At 36.9% G+C, this 23,747-nt stretch overlaps 3 protein-coding genes across 4 annotated transcripts; 1 reads left to right on the forward strand and 2 right to left on the reverse strand.

Annotated features, from left to right (window-relative positions):
* Positions 1–1,738: 1,738 nt before the first annotated feature.
* Positions 1,739–7,135, reverse strand: LOC103706463 (putative protein phosphatase 2C 27). The gene is made up of 4 exons (XM_008790562.6): positions 6,691–7,135; positions 3,776–3,976; positions 3,082–3,293; positions 1,739–2,610 (listed from the first exon to the last, which is right to left on the reverse strand). The coding sequence occupies exons 1-4, from the start codon at positions 6,790–6,792 to the stop codon at positions 2,043–2,045; spliced, it is 1,083 nt and encodes a 360-aa protein (XP_008788784.2). The 5' UTR covers positions 6,793–7,135; the 3' UTR covers positions 1,739–2,042.
* Positions 7,136–9,896: 2,761 nt separating this feature from the next.
* Positions 9,897–20,328, forward strand: BRIZ2 (zinc finger (C3HC4-type RING finger) family protein). Of its 2 annotated transcripts, XM_008790561.4 has the most exons (12): positions 9,897–10,213; positions 10,357–10,472; positions 10,591–10,699; positions 10,799–10,913; positions 11,999–12,096; positions 16,082–16,188; positions 16,315–16,564; positions 16,662–16,715; positions 16,932–17,075; positions 17,218–17,282; positions 19,147–19,201; positions 19,993–20,328. In XM_008790561.4, the coding sequence occupies exons 1-12, from the start codon at positions 9,992–9,994 to the stop codon at positions 20,155–20,157; spliced, it is 1,500 nt and encodes a 499-aa protein (XP_008788783.3). In that variant the 5' UTR covers positions 9,897–9,991; the 3' UTR covers positions 20,158–20,328. The 2 variants fall into 2 exon arrangements, with proteins under 2 accessions (XP_008788783.3, XP_088563430.1); XM_088707304.1 differs by lacking the exon at positions 17,218–17,282 and having other exon boundaries at positions 9,917–10,213; positions 19,993–20,130.
* An 821-nt stretch (positions 20,329–21,149) lies between these two features.
* On the reverse strand, positions 21,150–23,420 carry LOC103706461 (uncharacterized). Its single transcript, XM_008790560.6, has 5 exons — positions 22,957–23,420; positions 22,056–22,784; positions 21,889–21,968; positions 21,744–21,815; positions 21,150–21,640 (listed from the first exon to the last, which is right to left on the reverse strand). Exons 1-5 carry the CDS (start codon positions 23,275–23,277, stop codon positions 21,355–21,357), a joined length of 1,488 nt encoding a protein of 495 aa, XP_008788782.4. The 5' UTR covers positions 23,278–23,420; the 3' UTR covers positions 21,150–21,354.
* Positions 23,421–23,747: the final 327 nt, after the last annotated feature.

Genomic DNA, 23,747 nt, shown 5'->3' on the forward strand with positions numbered 1-23,747 from the left:
AAAGAAGAAGAAGAAGAGGCACTCAAATATTGCACCACATTATCATCCTGAAGTTGACCACGTTATCATTGCCTGTGCATGTGAGCTTATCTCATAGACTTTGCTGATGATTGCAAAATGATACGGTCATCCTTACGAACAGTTCGAGGTTTGCATTATACTTTGGGCTCAGATTGTTTCTTCTAATAGCCATCAACTTAATTGTGTATGATTTTAATGCAGGCCATTGGCAAAGACTGTTCGATTCCAAGTGCTGAAGGTTATCCCAGCTGGATCAGAAAACAGAAGTGGAAAGAAGGCCTTTGCAGCAGTGTGAACCTTGCCTGGATGCCTTAAAAGTTTTCTCTGGAAGGCTAATGTAGTTCCAAGCAGCAATATTAGATTCCTTGGTTTTTTCTTTTTTTTTTTTTTTTTTTCCGAACACAGTTCTTGTCCACTCTTAAAGAACCATTATAAGATTTGATGAGAATGTTGGTGAGCTGCTAAAAGATAGTTGGTGGTCCTTGTGCTCTTCATTGTTGAATTGGTAAAATGGCTTTCTTTTGTTTGTAACTGGTGAATGGGGATGGTTGTCAGGGTTCAGCAGGCACGAAATGTTAAAAAGTTTGTTCATGTTTGACCACATTAACAGCTTATTTAAATGTGGAAACTTGAAACCATGGGAATGCACTGATGCACACATTACATTTCATGACCTGCAATCCATTACTCATTTGATTGATGCAAATATTCTGTAGTATATCTGTCTGTGGTCTGATTTGGACCATGTGGAACATCAAGCAGCTCCTCCAGATTGTCTTACATGGTTGTCTGCCATAATAAACAAGCTGAAGAATATGGAATTTTTTGAATTTTTTTCTTCTCCAGGTTGATTGATTCTTTGCATCACCTTTGCCTGTGAAAGGCCATAATAAACAAGTTCAAGAATATGACACTTCTCACTCCAAGGAAATGTCACTCCTATCTGGTGAAATAAGTTCATCCCTCTATAATACCCGGATAACTTTCTCTTATTTCCTCAAAATTTGTTAAAAAAAATTGCTATCTTATTGTTTCATCAAACCACACTAGTGCAAGAATATATTAGCCTTGCCGATTTTGCCTTGGTCTATTCCCAGCAAGTTCGAGTCATGCCTTTGTTCCAATCTAAAATGACAGCACTGTTGAAAATATTTTGCCTAAAATTGCTACATTTTTATTTTATAAAAATATTATAAAGAAATAATCTACTAAAATAAAATCAAAAGATTGAAAAAATCTTGCCTAAATCGAGGCGTGATCTCGTTCCCAAGGTACAATAATTCGGCTCAGCCCAATCCTCCTCTAACAAGCACGATCGTTGGGAATGCTTGACCCAACAGACTCTTTTAGATGCCCAAATAAAAAAAAATAAATAGAAAAAGAAAGAAGTATTATATTCTCTATCTCTTTTAAAAAGCAGAAAAGTAATAATGTAGATATATTGAACCATAGCCTATTTATAAACTCTGTCCAATGACCGATACGGTGATGCATTTTCGAGATACGCGATGTTTCGAAATCATCGCATCCCTATAGAAACCAATGTTTTTTTCCGAAGAGTTGCAACTCTTCTGAAATAAGCATCTAGAAAAAAAATACGTATTTCAAAGTATTTAAACTATCTAAAATTTAGGAGATAAGATTGGTTTATTTATTTTTTAAATTTAAAATTTTCATAAATTTAAAACTCCAACAAAAACAACATAAGAGTGGATGATTGGGCTAACATCTCATATCTTGGTGCATTGTGATAGATGATTCATGCCTGAACCAGTACTCTCCATGTCTTACATCCAAATCATACAAACTTTACCAAGCTCATCAAGTTCTGCTGACCACTTCTGCTATCAAGGTAATTTAAGGTCTAAATCTTGCTAGAAGTACAAGATATATGCTCATATGCTCAAGATAATTATAACGTATCTGCTCTTATTTCTACATGACAGCTTTCAGTACAGTTACTAATCTCCGCAATTTAAATAAGCTCAAGATCACGAATTAATGTAAGTAGTTACTGATATTCATTTCTTTTCTTCTAACAGGCACTTGAGGCTTTGAAGGGCCTCAGCAGATATGGTCCTTTGTATTCTACTTCGACACACCATGATTTGAGCAGGAGGTTCCATATGGAAGCATACCATTACAATGGTCAGATTGTCCATAGCACTGCGCCTTATGGCCTCCTCAACCAATTCCTTGCAGCACTTCTTCACATCATTGTGCTCTTGGAGCCTCCTGCGTGCAAAGTCTACCGCGTTTTGGTTCGAGAAAACATCCCATATGCCATCACTACCGATTATCAAGAACTCATCCTCTTTTGTTAATGTGATCATCTTTAGCTCTGGTTCAGCACTTAAAGGCCCACCTGCTTGGCTAGACTCCTTCATCCCTTCAATGTGCCAATCACCAAGAGCTCGGGTCACACCGAGCTGACCATTCAAGTAGCCATCATCAACGAATCCACCAAGGGACTCGATGCGCTTTCTTTCTTTTATACAGCAGGGCCTATGATCCTTGGACATTTCTATTGCCACCCCAAGTCGTGAAAGCACTGCCCGACAGTCCCCAGCATTCGCAACTAATAGAGATCTGCTATTAACAAAGTTTGCAATCATTGCCAACAGAAACTAGAATATATATGCTAAGAACATAACATTAACGTAAGAGATACTTATCTGTCAAAGAAAAATAAATAAAAAATATACATAATAAAATGGAGAAAAAAAGGAGCATACCGGGGGAATAAATTCACGTCGATATTGAAACAAATGAAAAATACGATCTGAATTATTTGGGACTTTTTTTTGAATAGATAACAATTTAACCATAAAGAAAAATATGACTGTCTTTAACATATTATTAAAAGAATTAACATCACATTAATTCACAATGTCCTAAAACAACATAATGACCTTTGTGGTAGAACTCGTAAAGGAAGAATGGTATACCCATTTTATTGAACAATACAGCCAGTATAGATGTTTGTTACGATCATTTGATTAGATAGAAATTAGAAATATTCATGCAGCAAGGAGAGCAGTAAGTTGCAAGGAAACACACCTTCCAAATATCATTGCTGTAAGCGCTGTTGTGCCGGAAGACAGGGTTGATTTAAGAGAGCATGTCTTTGCAAATTGTGTATCAGTTTGCATAAATGACCTTGAAACTACCTTTTCAAGTTTAAGAGGGAAATCAGAATCCTCCACAATGACCCTTGGTAAATTGTCACGAACAAAATGAGCCGCACCTGTTCCTCCATGTCCATCAAACACCTGACAACAAACAATGGAACAAAGTCACTTCAGATGGTTAAGTCCTAGCATGAACTAGATCATTGAAAAGCCATCACAGAGAAGAAAAATAGATGAGATAAATACCAACAGTTGCAAAGTTATATTTTCTGAAAAATGAAAAATCTGGTTTCGATTCTTTCTCAAAAAAAAAGGAGAGAGAGAATACAATTTCAACTACTATATAATCAGGAAAAAAGGCGATGGTAGAAATCTTTCCTGGAAGCACTTCAATTACTAATTATTCCCAAAGTTAACAGTTTGCAAGTAAATTGAGCTAAGCTGTGGGACTAAGTATAAGGGTACAGTGTTGCATTTTTATGTCCTTAAGGGATTGCACAGTCTTGAACTACCGCTGGAATAAACTTATCAGTGTCATGATCGATCATGACAAGCACATAACACAAAGATCGGACATGATGTACAAGCGAACACAAAGCAACAATGAGCTGACTATTACTTACTCCGTAGAAGGAAACAACATCTCTATCCATAGAATGGTGACCAAACTTCTTAGCTAGATCAGCAATGCATACATGAGTATCTTCCATATACTTGCGGCTGCCAACGTCAGACCATTCCCCTGATCGAACGACGGGTACGAAGTTGATTATCTGACTACTGTTTCTGTCCATGGCCACTGTATTCTCACAAACTTTTTCCATCTGTCACAGATAGCAGAGTGGTAATTTGAATAAGGAGAATGAGCAGAATGCACAAGAAATTATTTCACTCATTGCACTAAGAAATTATTTCACTCATTCAAGGGTTCAAAGCACAAACTTGAGTATCTTTTGTGTTTTAAGTGCATGTTCTTATTGCATGACATTCTCTATTCATACAGCATTCTTGCCATTTCTATAAACAAGTATCAAGCACATATTGTGATTGCAGCATAAATAATAAACAGAGGAAAAGCTTGAAGAGACCTAGTGAAGTAAATGTTATTTGTTCAAGTTAATATTGCAATCATGTTAAACCTTAGTGGCGTCAAAGTTAGTTAGATCTAGGCGCAAATTGGTCAAGACAAGCGAATACTGCAAGCACTATTCAGCTGTACATGAACTTCATGACAATCAATAATGATAAAACTTGAAACCAGGCCTTCTTAAGAACAGTAGGGTTCTTAACTTTCATGACTTTATTTCTCAGATCTTGCAAACCTTTCTTTTTTCCAGACTTACTTTTAAGTTCATGCACGAAGCATTATTCGTAAACTTAGCAACTAGATATTCCCATAGAATCTAAAGCATGCATTGGAAGCATATTTGATAGAATTATGCTAGACAGTGATATCAAGGATAAGTTTAAATGAATTGGCGGGGAAAGATCATTGATCAATGATGCAATTGATATCCTCACTCTTACCAACTTCAGTGTATTCAGAGGAATCAAAGGCTTTCAAAATTCATAAGTCAGCACAACGTATGTTCAAATATGAGTACACGCACAAATCAGTGAGACTGAATTTGGTCATCAGCCTCTTGCTCCAACCTCCAACTGTTTATATTTAATACTTTGTGATGTTTGATGTCAAGCAACAATATGCCGATGATTATTTGTACAGCACAATTCTTGATCATCAACCAGAAGAGGGATAAAGAGGGTCAATACAACATACTAAACCAATGATGTGTGTGGTCCATTTATTATTGTTGGATGAGTAGTGCTGATAGTAGTGACAAATCATATTTAAAGCATTAGTTTCACTCTTTTTTTTTGTTTAAGAGGATAATTTAAGCCTACATTATCAAATTTGGGGTGCTTTAGTGAAATACTTGTTTCAGGTTCGAAGAGCCGGAGGTATTTTAAACATATTATTATTCACTTCTGTTATATTTAATAAGGTGTTTCAATGCGCGAGGCTCCCGCCACTGCGGGGTCAGGAGGGGTCAAATGTATGCAGTATGCAGCCTTATACTTGTATGCGAAGAAGCTGTTTGCATGTTGCAAATCCATAACACTCAGGTTATGGTGAAACAACCTAATTGTTGCAACAAGGCCAGCCATATAGACTTCTTTTATATTTAATAACAGTTGAAATTAAGAGAATGTATGGTATAAATCATGGAACATTTTTGGGTTTAGTCAAATATGGTTTCAATGAGCATGCACCAAAACTAGGGATGTCAACAGAGCTTGGGCAATCTAAGCCATGAACAAGCTTGGCTTGTATTACAATCAAAACAAGCTCAAGATCAATGTAGTTAATTTCCAGTTCAACTGGAGATATTCATAAAATGGTCTGTCTAAATATCAGCAGGGGCCAAAAATCCCTAGGGCTTTCTGGACTAATCTCTGTTTAGATTTCAATTTGACAACCTAATTTTTTCTTACCAAGTAAACATTAATTTGTACAATTTCATGCTAAATCTAGCTGAATGAGAAGAAGATAGGCCACAAGCTCAACTTGTTTACTGATTGAGCAAACCCTTGTTGCGCCAAATTTCACACCAAACACAAACCCACATGCAAATGGTTCACCTGTTGGACAGTCTTAAACACTTATGCATGCATGTGTAGATAGATATAGAAAATGACAGATAAGTCATGGAAATCAATAAGTGAAAAGTTACCCATTTGCACATCAAATGATTCTGAATTTGCAGACATTCTCATAGAGTATGTCAATCCAACAAATAAAATTTTATATCAGAGAAAGAACCCTGTTTCAATAAGTGACTGCAGTTCTATTTATTTCTAATATGAAACTGAGAGGAACCATAGTACTGATAACTATCAGTAACAGTGCAAAGTTGTGAAGAGGCATATGAAACGTATCAATGTCTCCACTTCTTCATATTTTTATCAACTATTAGTAATCATGCTGAACCACAAACTTCATCAGCCTAGTGCGGATATAGATGAATAAAACTTATTTAGGAACAGAAAAGCTTTTTTTTTTAAGAAAAAAAAAAGAAAAACAAGAGCAGCACTCCCTATATGTAGCCAGGCTAACGAAAATACAATCTATAGTCTAAAATATGGAAAACCACTAAAATTCTCAAAAGAATAAAGAGAAGCTGTACGAATCCAAGAAAATGGGGGAAAAATTGATTATTTTTTTTTAAATCACAAAAAATGAGAAACCAAACAAAACAGAGGAAGCTGAGACAAGCCAATTGCAAGTTTGCAACTGCTATTAGCACAGAACCCCCCAAAAAAATCGTAAAAATGAAACTTGAATTCGGAAAAAGAACAGAGAGATTTGGAGAAGGAAGCATGCATGCACCAACTGAATGACATAGAAGCGCACCCAGAAAATAATAGTTCCACGGAGAACACTAACCCGTCCAGAATCCATCTTCTCCCAAAAAGAAGAGTCTCGAAAAAAAAAAACCCCGAAAACTTGGAACATATGGAAGAACTGAGAACTTACGTGCGAACTGCCAAAAATCCGATTTTTCTCGAGTTTGGCACCGCAAAATCCCAACTTTTCGATCCCTTCCTCTTCCTTGTCGATCTTATCCTCCACACACATGGCGGTCCTTCACGCAGTCCAAAGAATTGGAGCAATTTAACAAGTCCGGACCCGAGACGAAAGGAGTGGAGAATATAGTCGGGAGGAAAGGGAGGAACGAGGAGAATCCGAGAGAGAATATAGTCGGGAGGAATGGGAGGGACGAGGAGAATCTGAGTACATATCTGGAATTATTATTGGTAAGGGAATTGAAGGATGGAAAGCGTGGGACCTGGGAGCATATTTAGTAGTGGTCTTAACTCTTAATTGGAAGACTGGAGAGGAGGGAGGGAGGGAGGGAGGGAGGGAGAGTGTGGCAGCGAAAGGAACGAGCAGGGATTTTGTGGGTGCGGGCAACGTGGACTCATGTCCTTCCACCAAGCCGTTTATATTCTGTTTAGATATTTTTGTTAGGCTGATATGAGATAAAATTTAAATGATAAATTGCACAATTTTTCTAAATTCTATATTTATTACACATACATTTAATAATTTATAAAATCTATATTTATATCCAATTAAATTAATAATATTAATAAAACTATTTATCTCGTATAAAAAATTAAAATTATTTTTAGATTGAGAAAAAGATACATATATTTCGCTATGTTTTTAGATAGCTTATTTAAAGTTATTTTGATCATTTTTTAAAAAATGGCATAATATTTGAGTCTCATTTAAATTTAATAATTTGACTAACATCCTGTTAAATTATGAATTAAGATGTTGGACAAAAATAAACGCAAGGAGAGTAAATATAGATTTTTAAATTATTAGGTTGTGTAATTTGCTACTAAAATTAGGAGAATGTTTTTTTATAATTTACTCAAATTAGAGATGTACGTACTGGAAAAAATAAAAAACTAGAAAGAAAAATATCTTTTGGTAAATGGCTGGTTCATAAAGGCCTCATGTGGTTACCTTTGGGTTCAAAACTGATGGCCATGGTAAGGCTTGCGGCTTGAATATAAATTAGGTTGAAATTTTTCAGTAATTTGATTTGACTCAAATATTTGATGTAGACCCAAATTAATGAATGATCTTGTATTCCAACCTTACTTAGAATGTGTTTGGGCTTGAAATTTAGAGTTGGAGCTCAAGTTGGAATGGCAAAGATTGCAGTAATAAAGAAGGCTCCAGCCCTTCATCACTCATCTTTTTCAGAGTTTTAAAGAACGACAAATCAAAAATAATTGAAGAATAACCAGTAAAGGTTGATGAAAGCAGCTAACAAGAGGAGGAGATATGCTTGATCAAGTGTAACTCTAGACAAGGAAAATATTGTGTATCGCTGTCTATTCTATTTATGTATCAATAGTTGGAATTTTCTTGATAAACCTTTCTCTTTCATCATACCTTTTCTTGCAACTTTTGCCCTTTCTTTTCAATGCATACGTGATACATCACCCTCTTTGTATTTGACCACCCAAAGATAGCAATTGATTTCATGAATTCTAACTCTAATTTTCTACTAGTACTATAAGTTCCTGAGCATTTTAGCATTCCCTTTTTACTCTTTAAGTTATTCATTGGATTTTTCAAATTCTATCAATTATTATCAGAGCATTATTCATGCGCCTATATGCATGCATGAATTAATTCTTCAAGACATGAGTAAGACGAAAAGAAACAAGGAGCCACACTGTGTTTCAAGTCCTCAATTAATCGAAGAATAAAATGGAAAAATGAGAAATTCATGACCTTTTTCACATGCTTGATCTTATTTGGCGCCGTCATGCGCAATGGTAATAAACTATCTTTTTATCTAAATATTTGGTTAATTAATCATCCACTATCATGGTCACATATGCTTCACCAACCACTTCTTAAATACTACAGCTGATGCATGTATGTTAAGTCTAAAGGGAAAAAAAATGTAACCAATGAATGTCGAGAATGTTTTTTGAATCATCTCATTATATGGTTTACATTAAGATATTTTATAATGAAAATATTAATTAATGGAACACAAATTTATTCTCTTCTATGGGTTTTATTTCAGGGAACCTCTTAAATATCCTAGCCTGAGTAGCAACAAGGCATACAACATAGGACATGCTTCATACTTTGTCAAAAGCTACTTAATCACCCTCAAAGAAACCTTGCCTCATGATGACATTTGATCAGTAATGTATTATCCAAACAACATAGAAAGAGATAAGTAACAAATTTCACAAGTTTCAGTTAGCTAACGGTTGAATTACCTCATGTGGTTTCCTAACAACTAAAAATATTGCAAAATAAAGTTCATTTGTTGCCAAAGAGATATGACAAATTTTACACTTCCCGATGCGCTTTATAAGACTAGGAATCAAGGCCTTTGATACTCCCTTCCACAAAATTATAGCCTTTCATACTTTCTATGCATGCATATACCCGTATATTACTAGTATTTTCATATGCATTTTTGTATTATATTTAGAATATACCAAGTTGGGTTATTTTGCTAATGCTTTGGGCGAGCTCAACCGTAATAAGTTGGACCGCATTTTTCAATAGCAAGCTCAATCAAATGCATGATGAACTAATAACTTGCCACAATCTATTTAAAGCTAAAATATAGGATTCTTGATATTGTGGTATCATACATCAATAGCTTTGTACAATATGCTAGAGAGTGAATATGATCGACACAAATAAACTACTATATTGTATAATATTTTGACTAAAGTAATATTGAATGCAAATCAGTCTCTCCTTTAGGTAGAATAAGTCATATAATTGCGATACTAATTTGTTGTTCTTATTTTTTTTAAAATACATATTATTATCGAAAAATTATAAAAGAAAATATATGATATGGAGCAATACAACTTAATCCATTGTCTTGTCTTGCATTATATTTTTATACTCATTCTGTGATGCTCTTTAAAAATGAATATAATTTTTTAAAGGAAGCACCACCTCAGCTTGTCTGCCTAGTATTTTCTATTTTAATATAATCTTATTTGTTTTGCAGTATTTATTTTTTCTTTTTTGTTTTGTTATAAATACATATGAAGGATCGTTGCAAGTTCATGATGCAAACATATTTAATGGCAACTTCCTCTTAAAAATAAAATATTTCCACGAATTCTTACTGTCACGTGAAATTCACGTGCCCTTTTTACTATATATAGACTCCGGGCAAAGATGCAAGTGCAAGCAAGCAGCTCCGGCTCCAGAGGGCCGAAGTATCTACGACGTCTATCTCCCTCTCTCCTCTCCGGGCCAATCCGCTATGTCCGCCACCTCCACCAGCGGCAGCGCCGCCCCCGCTGCGGCGGACCAAGAAGACTTGTTTCGCCGGCCCCCTTCTACCGATGCCAGCGACCTCATTGAGCCTTCCGGCTCGGTTCCCACTCAGGCCGTCCCTTTCTCCTCCGGAAACCCTAGAATCGAGGAAACTAGAGGAATCATGCTCCTCTATACTGAAGACGCCTCTTCGCCCTCCAATCTCCCGGTACGATTCATCTCTATCTCTCTGGGTTTTAGAAATCAAGATTTTCTTTGATCTTACTGGCGCCAAGAGTAGGGAGATTTAGGGTTCATAGAGCCAAGAAATAGGGAGGTTTAGGGGTTATACAGCCGGATTTGGTGTTTCAGGTAGGGAGGAAGCCTCTTGTTTGCGTGCTGGCAGTTCCAAACCATATGACGTATGCCGATTTCTGCCAGTTCTGTGGTTCCTTCATTCAACACATGCTTGAGATGCGAATTGTGAGGTAAAAAGTCGTAATTCCATTTTTTGCTTTCCCATATGCTTACTATTTTGGATGTCTAATGGGGCTAAGATAACATCTTGGTCTGATGACTGGGTGTCTTGTGCTTTCAATTCGGTAGGAATGATGGAATGGAGGACCAGTATAGTGTTCTTATAAGGTTTGATAATCAAAGTTCCACAGATGGGTTCTATAAGCATTTCAATGGGCGCCAGTTCTCATCTCTGGAGGTCTGCAATCTAAAGTGTTCAATTATCGGATGATTATTAATTCTATGTACGCATCATTTATCTTTTATTCCTGGTTTGAGCCTGGGTTTTTTGGTGCAGATTGATATTTGTCGTGTCCATTATGCTGTAGATGTACAATACACAGGATCAATAGAACATGCACAAAACTCACTTGCAAGTTCAGCTGAACAGCCTGCTTGTCCAGTATGTCTCGGTAAGTTGTTTGGTAATTCCTGCAATTGTTTGTATTTTCCAGGGCAGAATGCATTATCTCTCAGGTTTGGACTTTCTTGCTGATTGAGAGGGATTTTCATATACAATTATGACTAATTTTGTTAATTGTTGAGTGAAATTATCAAATAGTGGGAAATATTGTTAAAATAAATCAGCAGTTGAAAAAAGTATGTTGCAGCAGAATTTTAATAATATGGTTTAGAAAATTATATCCTCTATCTAGTTCTGAAAGTAATGGGTAATTGCAATTCTATCTGGAGCATGAATAGTTCTGAAAGTCCCAAGTGTTAGGGAGAGGCAGGACAGCGGTGCATCCTGTTCCATCGGAAACTCAGACAACGGGATTTAAAACCTTGATCGAAATGTTTATCCAGGCAAGCAACTTAATATAAGGTGTTAAGCTGTTGACATTGGAGGTATTCTCGTTAAAATCATATGTGTTAATGCGCTCTACAGCGATTTATTGATCAAACATTGACAAGAGGTGTTCAAACTTTGACGTAAGTGGATAGCCAAACAGTATTATAGTTAGCTATCACTAAGAGGGAGAAAGTGAGCACTCTAAGGTTGTTCATGAATAGACTAGTGTAGTGACACTTAACCTCCTATCTAGTTCTATAATAGCTAAGCTATTGTAGGTTCAGTTTTCTAACATCTTCCACAAACATATATTTTCTATATGTTTTCTTATCAATCTTTAGGGATAGAGCCTGCTTGCTATCATTGGCCATTTATTGGCCACTCATTTACTAGGCTATTATCAATGTTAGTTGAAAAACCACTGGATTCTAGTAACTTTTGGATTTAGTTGCTTTTGTAATGTCGAGTGGTCTACTAATTTATTCATCACCTCATGCTATCTCTTCAGAAGAGAAAATGCACCATAAAAAAAGGCAATATGTAATGCCACCATGAATGTCTCTTTAACGGCATGCGATACATTTGAATATGTTCTGATTTGTAAATTTTCTCAAGTTCTTTCCTTTCAAATGTAGAGAGATTAGACCAACGTGTAAGTATGTTCTGATATGTAAATTTTCTCAAGTTCTTTCCTTTCCAATGTAGAAAGACTAGACCAAGATACCAGTGGAATTCTCACCACGATTTGCAATCATTCGTTCCACTCATCATGTATATCCAAATGGACAGATTCTTCTTGCCCAGTAAGCAATGTTATCATCATACCTCTTCATTTTTCTTACAACTCACAATTTTGTGATTTATACTTTTTTGTTTTAAGTTTATACTTGATTCATTTAATTTGCATGTCATTGATGCAATTAAAGAAAAAGCATAAGATTGATTGTATAGTTTTAAATGGTAGTATATACTCTTCTATGGTTACATGTGTTGCAAATTGCTCTTGGTCTATTATTCTCTCTACTTGTATGTGGGAGTCATGCTTGCTTGATCGCTGATGTTGTTTTATGCTCTTATAGACCATATTACCTTTTAATACTTTGAGGGCTAGGTCTTATGATATCTGTTTAGGTATTTGTTCAATGTTGCACTGTAGCTTGTTTAAAATAAAAAATGGTTTTTCCATGTATACTCTTTTGAAGACACTTTTTCACAAGTTTACTCTTGCCAAAAAATGAAATGTTCATATGCAAACTTCAAAATGTACAAGAAATATGCAATTTGCCCATTAGGTTCGCTAACCGTCAATAATGGTGGAACTTGAATGTTTAATTGCAAGAGGAATAAAATACCCTAAGCTTATGTTGCATGTAATTCCTATCAAAATCTTTAGGCGCATACACTGTTCCTCTACATGAAGATATGATGGTTGCCAATGAGGTTGATGTCCTCGAGACTGGAGAAGAGGAGGTCGTGGTTCTACCCCTATTCCCTCATTGCTAATGCCATACCTCTGTCTTGTTTTTCTTTGAGTTACTATGGGATTGACTTGATTTAGATTCAGTGGTGGAGATTGTATGGCTAATCTTAGCATCTGACATTTGGAACATGGGTTTGGTGGGAATGCTAGTAGATGGGAGTTCGGTACTATGGACTTCATCGGGATTTGATAGTGCTGGATTAGAACTACTTTCTCTTCCTTCCACCCTCCATCCTTTTGCAACTCCAGTCAACTCCATCAGCCACAGGTCACTTGTATTCCTTCCCTAACCACACACTAATCCCACCATCTTCACCGTTATCTCCATCTACCAACCTCGATGGTTTCATCCTCATTGTGAACTACTCTTTCCTAACTCCTCTTGAGTTCCACGCCCCATGACCATTAGTTTCTCTGTCTACCATTCCTTGAAATCTCACCCCCCACCATTCCCGACCAACTTCATCTCTACTAACTTCTCCTCCATCTGCAACACTTGGCAGCTTTACTTCCACTAAACCCCTTTCCTTCCTAAAGTCCTCCACTTTTCTAGCCTTACCCTAACCTTAGTTGACTAAATCTTCTATGTAGGATAAGACACCTGCTTCGGAACCTTTCCAGGATCTCAAACCTGCATCTACTCTGTAAGCACTTCCTTACTAAAAGTGTTTCTAAAATATTTCTTATAGGCGCACCCACATCCACTCCCGCAGCTTTTCTCAATTATGGCAACTAAGATCCTAACTGCTCTTACCTTATCCATTTGCCACTCCAAGTGATTCCTTCACCTCCTTCATCTACCACCAACCTCCATCACTATCTTCACCTCCTTTATCTACCAACTTCACGAGATCATCTCTGGTCAATTAATATGTTGTTATCACAATCATTGTTTTAAAGATGTCAGCTTCTTTGGTGTGCTTTTTTGGGGATAGGGAGATTTAAGTCATCAACATCTGTAAGTAGTGAAAATATAGGGAAACCTGTAGCTTCTCTTTAACATATGGTTAAAGAAATGGAGTTTTCATCTTAAAAAGTTGGGGCTTACACTTTCTGCTTTTGTTACCAATGATATGCAATCCTCCTTTCTTCTACTTTCAAGCTTTCATTTGGGAAATGAGGGGGGGTGTGGGGTTTAGGTCCACAAAAAAAATAGCCAATTATGTAAAACATAAGAAGATTGTGGCATCTGTCAGCTTTTTCCTTAGTGCCGTTAAAGAAAATTCCTATCATGGGAGTCAGCAAAGAAATGAGTTTGAAGGGAAAGGTTAAGGAGGAAATTAGGAAGGATAACCAAAAGTTTTTTGTTTTCTCATGGTATATATGATCTTTTATTTTTCTACAAGGTACCAAAATGAGTGTGTTTAAAGATTGTCTTGCTTAAGAGTACTTCATTCTTGTGTTTGGTATTATGCCAATTGTTTTCTTGTTGTATACGTATATGAAATCATGTTCATAGGATGTGACTATAGTTTTATGCTAATTATCAACCTACTGCAACCCTCCTTTATCTAGGCTTGGAACCGGTTATGTACAAAATGTAGGCAGAGTTATACAATAGAGATGGTACCGGTTGAGGATAAATTGAGAGGGACAATTTACACAGTTTGGACATGTATGATGTAGGTCAATGGATGCGCTGGTGCAAAGGAATGATTTGATACATGTAGAAGGAAAGAAGGGTAGAGGTAGACTGAAAATCAAATGGGATGAAGTAGTAAGGAAGGATATGATATCACAACATCTTTCAGAGAGTGTGGTCCTAAACAGAGTGAAATGGAAAGAAAGGATTCATGTAGCCGACCCTAACTAGTTGGAGATTAAGGCTTAGTTGAGTTGAGTTTTCTTGTTGTATACTATGCAGTTGTAGTTCAAATTCTCAATTTCAATTATGGAGCTGATTTTTCTTGCTCCACAGAGAGGATTCTGATGTCTTATCTCTTCAAACTCGCCAATGACTCTTGTTAATCTTGCCCTAAGTAATCTCAATACCACCCCATACTTTTGCCATGGTTACTCTTCTATGACTCAGGCTCCTTCCCCCTAACTACTAGGCATTATATTGAATGTTCTTTGCATTTCCCCTTCATTGTTTTTTCGTCTGTGCATCTCATGGGAAATTCTCAAAGTAATCCCATTAGGAATTTCAGATCATCTAGTCTGCAACAAATGTCCATTCGACTATACAAATTTCAAGCCCTTGTTATGATCCTCATAGTTGCTTTACTCTCATCCATACCATGGCCATGTGGCCAATTGATTCCCAATGACCCAGTTCCAATTGCACGAACTTACTTTGGAGGCAACTTAAACACTTTTTTTGAGAAGATTCGCGTGCTTGCTTCATGTAAAGACATCCTTTAATTTCTTAATGAAGCTTAGTATGTGGTGCTTCTAAGGAAAACCTCCTAGCCTCATGCAACACATGATGTCAGCAAGCATATCTTATGAAAGACCACCTTATCAATTCTTGGATGCATGAAGTCATAGGTGCTATTACAATTTAAACTCATGCTACAGTGTAGCCCATTAATGAGGTCTAAGGAATTCATTTTCATATTCACATGAATGTGTATATGGCTTAGTTGCTAGAATTGGAAGCAGGTGTGGGTGTAGGAAAGCGGATATTTTAGAAACATTTTATATAAGGAAGTGCTTAGGAAGTGGGTGCGGGTTTGAGAGTCTAGGAAGCAAAGTGGGTGTGTTGCCTTAGAAGATTCTGGCTACTAAGGTCTATGAGAGAGCATTTAGCCCCTTGCCATGCTAGCGATGCAAAAGCGCACATAATATCATGTTAGGCATTTAGCCTCCAAATGGAATCTTTTAACTATACTAGCAGATGGTCACTTATATCAATGTCATAGTCCCATTTTGTAGAGTCATGTCAATTCCATAGTTACATTTTTTTTGAATTCATGGAACAAAGTGCCTCCATTAGGTTAATCTCAAGATTATTAAGTGTAATTGCACTCCATCTGCTCATTGTTTGCAGATTTTATTTTTATAAGCTATATGAGATGATTTTCGTAGCATTCTACTATTCTATAGGTGTGATGTGGTTAGGTATGATATCTTTACAAGGATTAAGTACTGTCTTTGAACCACTAAACTCCTCGTTCAGCTATTCTACAGATATGTCGTGGTTGAGATAAAATCTTTTATAAGGATGAAGTCTTAATGTCTTTCAACACCTACTATTCATTCTTTTTTGGGGGGTCATAATATCTATAAGCTTGAGTTGGTTGTCTGATGTATATGATTTATACAATTTTTTTAGTGTCGCGGCTTATCTTCAATCTCCTATCTAGGTTTGCAGGTACTGCCAGCAGCAACCTGAAAAATCAACTTGTTCTGTTTGTGGCACTTCTGAGAACCTATGGATGTGTGTTCTCTGTGGTTTTATTGGCTGTGGAAGGTAATGAAACCTTAATTATCTTCTATGATTTATAAGGAAAATGTTTTTCCATTAAAATAACTAGTGAACCATTTTCATGTATTGATAATCTACATATGTTTTTTATATTTTTCCTATATACCACAGATACAAGGATGGGCATGCTGTAAGACATTGGAAAGAAACACAACACTGCTATTCACTTGAACTGGAAACTCAACGAGTCTGGGATTATGTTGGGGACAACTATGTTCATCGGCTAATCCAATCAAAAACTGATGGAAAGTTGGTTGAGTTGAATTTCCACTGTCCTCATGGAGATGATATGTGTGGAAGTTGTGAATGTAGTGCAGATTCTGGAATCAGCGAGGTTCTCTTGAACAGTAAAGTCGAAGCTGTAATGTATTAAATAAATAGAACTTCTGCTGCAGTATCATTTTCCAAATTGTTACTTAAACACATCTTGTATTTATGTTTCTATACATTGTTTGCAGATTGTTGTGGAATATAATGACCTCCTGACATCCCAACTGGAAAATCAGAGAAAAGTATGTAATGCTATTTTCTTTAGGCAATTATCAATATTTGATATTAACTTTCCTATTGAATCCTGAGAGACAAGCTTCTTCAAGTTTTCTTTTAATATGTGCATTTTGCAAGTTAATATTGGCAATCATTGATATGTGCTAGCATGGATGGTAAGTGAGATTGATTTTAGGTTGCTCATGTGCTTTTTTAACAGTTGCTTTTTGGTGGAACTGCAGTATTTTGAATCCCTTCTGCTAGAAGTCAAGGAGCAAAACGAGAAAGAAATTTCTGAAGCTGTTGAAAAAGCTGCAAGTTTAAAACTGCAGAAGTTGCTGTCCAAGCTTGATAAGTGTATTGAAGAGAAGAAGTTTCTTGATGATGTAAGTACCCTTGGTGCCCCGGTACAGAAAGATGCAACTTTAGTTTCTTAGATATCACTAGTCCCTAGATGTTCTTTATATGTAGCATCTTGTTGTCTAGAGATGTATTGTAATGTAATTACGTTGTCTCTAACGCTTGTAGATTAATGAAAATCTTATCAAGAATCAAGAGATGTGGAAAGCAAAGATTGTGCAAATCGAAGAAAGGTAGTGTTTTATTCTTACAATCTCTCATTTGTATGATAAGAAACATGCTAGATATCCCATTTGGCATTTTACTACTGCTAGACACTATGAGGCTGCAAATCTTAAATGACTTTAGATATTTTCATACTAATATAAAGAAATTGCATTGATTGTGGACATTTTGGAAGGAAGCACATTGATTACCATGAACTTGTACAGTAAGGAAGGTAAAATGTGCAGCTGTTTTGGACCTTTGTATTTAGAAAAACATAAGTTGCTTTTTGAAATCTATGGAAGACCATGACAGCAAATGATCCATAAGAAAATTATGATTAATATGAATCAATATAATGCCTGGTTTTGTTTTGCTTTCTACATTTAATAAATGAATGATGCCCTCCGTATCATTTTTAATGATGGTCACGTGCCACTTGTTGATTTTCTATACGGATATTGAAAATGTAAAAGAAAATGCGAACCTTATCTATTGCAAGCACATTTTGATGTCATGCTTGCTCTGCATGTATTAATGTATATGTTCATTTGTTCATATTTACTCTTTTAGTAACTGCCCTTCTCCCTCTTTTCTCCCTGTCTCCCTGTTAAAGTTGTATTACAATGAGACATGCCTACTAGAAAAACTCGTGCATGTGATCATGTAATGAAGACTTGTTAAATCCACCAACAAACCAATTAGAAAAAAACGTGTGTAATTTGAATGCACATGCAATGATTATTTCCTTATATCCAATACGTCAAGGTGAATTCTGTGTTACGTAGTGGATTACCTTTGATTTTCCCCAAACGTTAAATAATTAGGACTCCACTTTGGAACTATCTCTTTTCTTAGGTCTAGGTTAATGCTGAATATTGGGATTACATGGGCCTAGGAGTAGAGGATTGCATCAGTAAAACATAAAGTTAACCATCTTCTTCTTTATGGACTTGAGCCCTCATTCAGGGTATGGACCTTAGTTATCAGAACTGGGAGTGGTGCAAGTGTGGGGAAGTTGATATTTCAGAAACACTTACAGTAATGATGTGTCTAGGAGGCAAATGTGGGTTCATTTAATTATGGGAGATTAACCCCCAAACTGACAAACTAGGAAAAAATATAGAAAACATCAAATGTCTTCAAAGGAATATATATATGAAAATTTGATACAACATGAAAAAAAAGACAGACTACTTTCTTTTAGTGTTGATGCATGCTATGGCAACATAGTTTACTCAAAATTATTATTTAGCGTTATGATAAAAGTAAAAATCTTAACTATATCAACTTGCATATTGTATGCTTATTCTTTATCCAGCATATTAGCCACTTGGTCCCAACTGATAGATGCATATGGCAGCATAGTGTACTCGAAATTGTTATTTGGCATTATGATAAAAGTAAAAGAATCATTAATTTATCAACTTGTATATTTTATGCATATTCTTTGTCCGGCATATTATTCTTAGGGCTGGCCTGGATTTGGCCCAACCCAAAAAATGCTCAGGTCTAGCCTAGATAGCATTCAAGCTTGTATAGGTTAGGGTGACATTTTGGTGGAGCTGTCTAAGCTACAATCTAATTGATGATTTCTCACATGTGCTCAGTTCTATAGTGCTTCATATTCCCTGCATTTTTTCTGGTCTAACTGATATTGTTTTATATGCCTTAAACTAATATATGTATAGTGTAATGATTTTTAAATTGTCATTTGGAATTTTAGTTTTATCAGGATGCTTAATTGACACAGGAAGATGCTGAATGAAGACTGCTTTATTGCATCATATTTTAACTATGAAACCTTGATATTGGCTTTATTTCATCATATCTAACTATTGGTTTTTCATCATATTTTAAACTGCTCATGATCCTAACCAACTGCATTTTCAGGGAGCAAGCAGCAGTTAGATCGAGAGATGAAAAAATACAGAATTTGGAGGAACAGGTAATACTGCATAAATATGTATAATTGGTGACTTGTGATTTTCTTCATTATCCATTGTATGGGCTTCTAGAGTCTGGTTTCACTGTTTAAATAAGTGTGTCCACCTCAACTTACTAAAACCAAATTCTGAATCATGACCACCTCTTTGGACTGCGTGCACATACATACCCATACAATCAGATCTATCGTTGGCAGGGGATGGGGCAGGTGCTGCAGATAAATCCATATAATATTGATTACGTTGGTTGGAAACCTATCTACTATTTCTATATCATATCCAGGAATTTGGATATCTAGCAAATGCTCATCGTTGATTACATGGGTGGTAAGTCTAATGTAGAAACTTCCCTTGGTATCTGAGAGGCTGCTGATCATGCAGTCTGGACTTTTTTGGATATATAAATATGTCTAGAGAGAGTTAATTTCAGGTCATATCATTTATTCATCAGACACATTGGTGCACCATTCTAGCTCCTCCTCCCGTCCAGATACAAAATATTTCATCAAATATCATAGCTAAATACTTCCTTTAGCTCTGTTGTAGCTCCAAGTTGGTTGTTTTGAAGCTTTCATGTTGCCTTGATTTCCTGCCATTCCAAGAGTTGATTGTGGTTTTGCATCATCGCTTTTTGATGGTTGTTCGTGAAGTCTCCATGCTTTGTTATCTTCTTTTGTGGAAAGAGCATAGTGTGCTTACATCTTATAATGTTCTCTTCTGCCAGCGTGTTGGTCTATTCATATATAATTTATTATCCTCCCCAAACTCTGATGTCTATCTTTTTTTATGGCAGTTGAGAGATCTAATAGTTCATATTGAAACTCAGAGTACAGTAGATGAACTTCCTGGTTCAGTGTCGAGTGATATAAAGGGTGGCACAGCCCTGTCAGCACCAGCAGCATCGTCTTCTAGTAGTAATGGCGCAAGGCGTTCCACAAGAAATCGTAGAAGAAACTGAGCTTGGAATTATTCTCGAGTCTTTTGGAAGGGAGGGGGCAGGGTGTGTGTTAACGAAACTGTATGGCCTAATAGCCTTTGATGCGCTATCAGGCTATCACGCGCCATGGACATAAAAAAAAAGAAATTTCTGTATGTTTCTATTCAAGAGCCATCTTATATTCCAAGTGCACAGCAAGTGCAGTGAGATCCACGAATGGAAAAAAAGTAAAATATGGGATTTTCATAAGGTCTGTCGGACCGCTATCGGAACTTGTACTGGTCGAACAGGCCGGTTCGATATTGAATAGATATGCGTATTTTTTTTTTGAGTTTTTTAAATTGATTTAATTGATATTTAATTTTTTAATTTTTTTTAATAATTTTAAATCTAATTTGATTTTTTTTGATTTTTTTTATATTTTTTGATATTTCTATTGATTCCGATTTACTTCAAATGATATACATTATTGTTTTAAAATGATAAAAAATACATACAAAAAGTAATATAAAATATTTTCAAATCGAAGAGAAAAATATAAAATAATATAATTAATTATATATATATATTAAAGTATAATATACAAGTTGATATTTAAATTATCGTTGAGTGGCGATGTTTTTTGTAAATATTCGAATCATCAACATAGTTAGGAGGTACATCAATTCTTCTAACCAAATGATATTACGGTGTTATATGTTCATCTTATAAGGAACGCGCTTCGAGTTATAGTCATTCTTAGATCTTTGGTTGAAGCTATATCTTTAAGAGGTGTCTTCTAGTTGATAAACTGGTTAATAAAATATCCATTTAAATAAGCCGGCGTGTTTAGCATTTAAATAAGGTTGATTAGGCATTAGGTATGGAGAGTATTGAGACTGAAGAGGAGATTTGCTTTAAAAAGAAACAAAAACAAAAAGCCTATTAATTAGTGGAGAGAGTGTAAACAGCACCAGAATTAGGGGAATTAACCCATGTTCATTAAGCACCAGACAAACAGCTGAGGGCAAAAATACCAAAAGCAGCTCCTTCCTTCATAGAGAGCTTTTTAAATTCACCAAGGAAAGAATGCAAAATAGACCCTCACATTCACACAACCACCAACAGATCCAACAACAACACTTGAATTTCCTCCGACCAGAGTTAAACCGAGCCAACTCATTATTACATACAAAACTCCTGATACAGATCCAACAACACTCGAATGAAATCTTCTTATCACTTACCCCTTGGAGACCAGAAAGGATTCTGATCATCAAGAAAGGGATTCTTTGCAAAACAGCCATTAGTTTTATCCTTCACCTTGCGATTCAACAGCACTTGATCCTCGGAGAAGAGGTCGACGTGCAAGTTCTCATCATTATCTTCAAAAGCTACCCATTTCTCTTCACTGCCATTCTTCTCTCTTTCAGCACTTCTCAGGGTTTTCATCTCACTGACATGATCCTTAAACTCCTTCCTCACGACATCGAGCACAACGTCCCCATACTGATCGCACCACGACCTACAACAATATAAACATTTTAGCCCAATATGCTAATAATTCCATTGCATTCTTGCATCGAAAACTGATTCATAACATGACCATTGCTCATTCAAGTGCTTACTTTGGGAAGAAATTGTTCAGATCTGCCTTGTCCCCAGGAAGCCTTGTCGATATTGCCTCCATTTGTTCATTCCTACGAATAAATGAGAAGGTCAAAAGAAGGACAGAGAGATTTAGAAAGTGATATTGAGAAGATAAATTCTTACGAGAAATCATGGTTTGGATTCTTTGCACATAATTCCGATTGGATTCGAGAGAGCTCCTTCTTTATATTCTCCCCCAAGACCTACACAAAAGCAAACCAAGATCCTTTGTTCATGAGCTGCATCTAAATGTGCTTTCATGGCAAAATGCGCAGTTATCCTCTCCATACCTTGTCGACCAAAAAATCAGAGTGCATCGCTTTCTTCATCCTTTTCGTATCAGGGCCTTCTCCGATCGGGCTGGCCACGAGCGCGCAAGGAATTGGCGAAGCGTCGTCAGACCTCTCTCCTGGAGGCAGGTAAGGAGTTGCGGACTCGTCTTCAGAATCACTTCTCTTCCATTTCTTAAATCCATCGAAACCCCATTGTTTCTTCGAAGATTTTGGCAGTTTCTCTTCAGGCTTGGGGGTGGAGGCCTCCTTGTTCTCATTCTCATCTCGTTGCTGTCTCTGAAATAGAGCATGGAACGGCTTCCTCTTCGCCGGCTCAGACTTGACCGGCGCCGGCGGCGAGCTCTCGGGCATAAGGATTGAACAGTTATTGCCGTTTTTATTCTTCTCCCAGAATGGATTTTCCATGGAAACCTTTGATGGATCCATCGCGTTTATATTCGGATTCCTCGAGTTCTCCTTCCCCTTCCCTCTCCATGATTTGTATGGAGAGGCTACATTGCTGATAAAAGATTTCCTTGGGGTTTTATGCTTGCTCTTCTCGGTTGTCGTGGTGGGGTCTTTGTCCCTGAGCTCTATAACTGACCACTCTTCAGAGCTCACTGCGGGGGCCCCAACGATCACATCTCTGCAATCGATCTCCGCCCCCTGCACCGCGAGCCTCTGCAGCAGAGGCCTCTTGGAAGAATGGTACTCCTCAGCTGAAATGCATTTGGCATAGAATAATTCCTACGAAACCATGAATAAGAACAAAGTTCTAAGTTCCATTCAAAGATTAAAAAAAAAAAAAAAAAGAGAGAATCATATTTCTCTCCTCAAATTCCAACACGAAGAAAAAACAGGGGATTATGGTCGAGCTTTTGGAAGATGGAAGAGAAACCATGTTGAGCTACGGTCCTACCTGCAAGAAAAGAAGCTTGTCTCTGATCACGCTAACTGGCTCCGGATGGGCCGGGGAGGCGATAAGGGTATCGAGGAGATGGGATCGGAAGGCCGTGACGTCGCTCTCGGGCACGATCCCTTCCTTGTGGAGGCCAATGAGGTTGAGGATCCGGTGGAAGGACTCCTGCTGCCATTTGAGGTTGTCGGAGTGATGCTTGGCGAGCTTCTGGTCTGGTGGGAGGCGCCGATTCTTGAGGGAGAAGGGGAGGAGGGATTTGCACAGAGAGGTGATGGTGTCTTGGAAGGAAGAGTAGTAGGTGGGCGTGTAGGTGTACGCCATTTTTCCTTCCTCCCCTTCCTTTCAATCTTTCCTTTAGATTCTTTCCGATGGTTGTTCTTCTCTTTCCGCAGCCAAGCTTGGTGCCAGGAGCTTGAGGTGAAGAGAGAAAAAGGAAGAAATTTGAAGAGGTAGCCGTTGGGGAGGAGGGGAAGCGTCTTCCTTTTCTTCTGGGTGGAGTTTTAGTCTTCTCTTTTATCAAAAAATATTTGAAGAGTGCAACGGTACGCTAAACTAGCCGTTGGAGGCCCTTCGCCCTTGGGATCTAAGTATAAAATATAAAATTTGAAGGTGTCTTATTTTTTCTAATAAGAACCCCTGCCAATCAAAGGTCTGAATATATCTGATACATCATTGTGTGAGAAAGGTGACGACCTAGAAAGGCTCCCTCTAGTGCCGTGGTTATTTAGTTAGAACCTTTCAGGAAACCTTTTTTTTTTTTGTTGTTGAATCTAGCTGCTGGACAAAGCGCT

Source organism: Phoenix dactylifera, chromosome 11, assembly GCF_051530095.1.
Source record: "Phoenix dactylifera cultivar Ajwa chromosome 11, Ajwa_hap1_PhDact_Kaust_v1.1, whole genome shotgun sequence".
In the NCBI taxonomy this organism is placed as follows: Eukaryota; Viridiplantae; Streptophyta; class Magnoliopsida; order Arecales; family Arecaceae; genus Phoenix; species Phoenix dactylifera.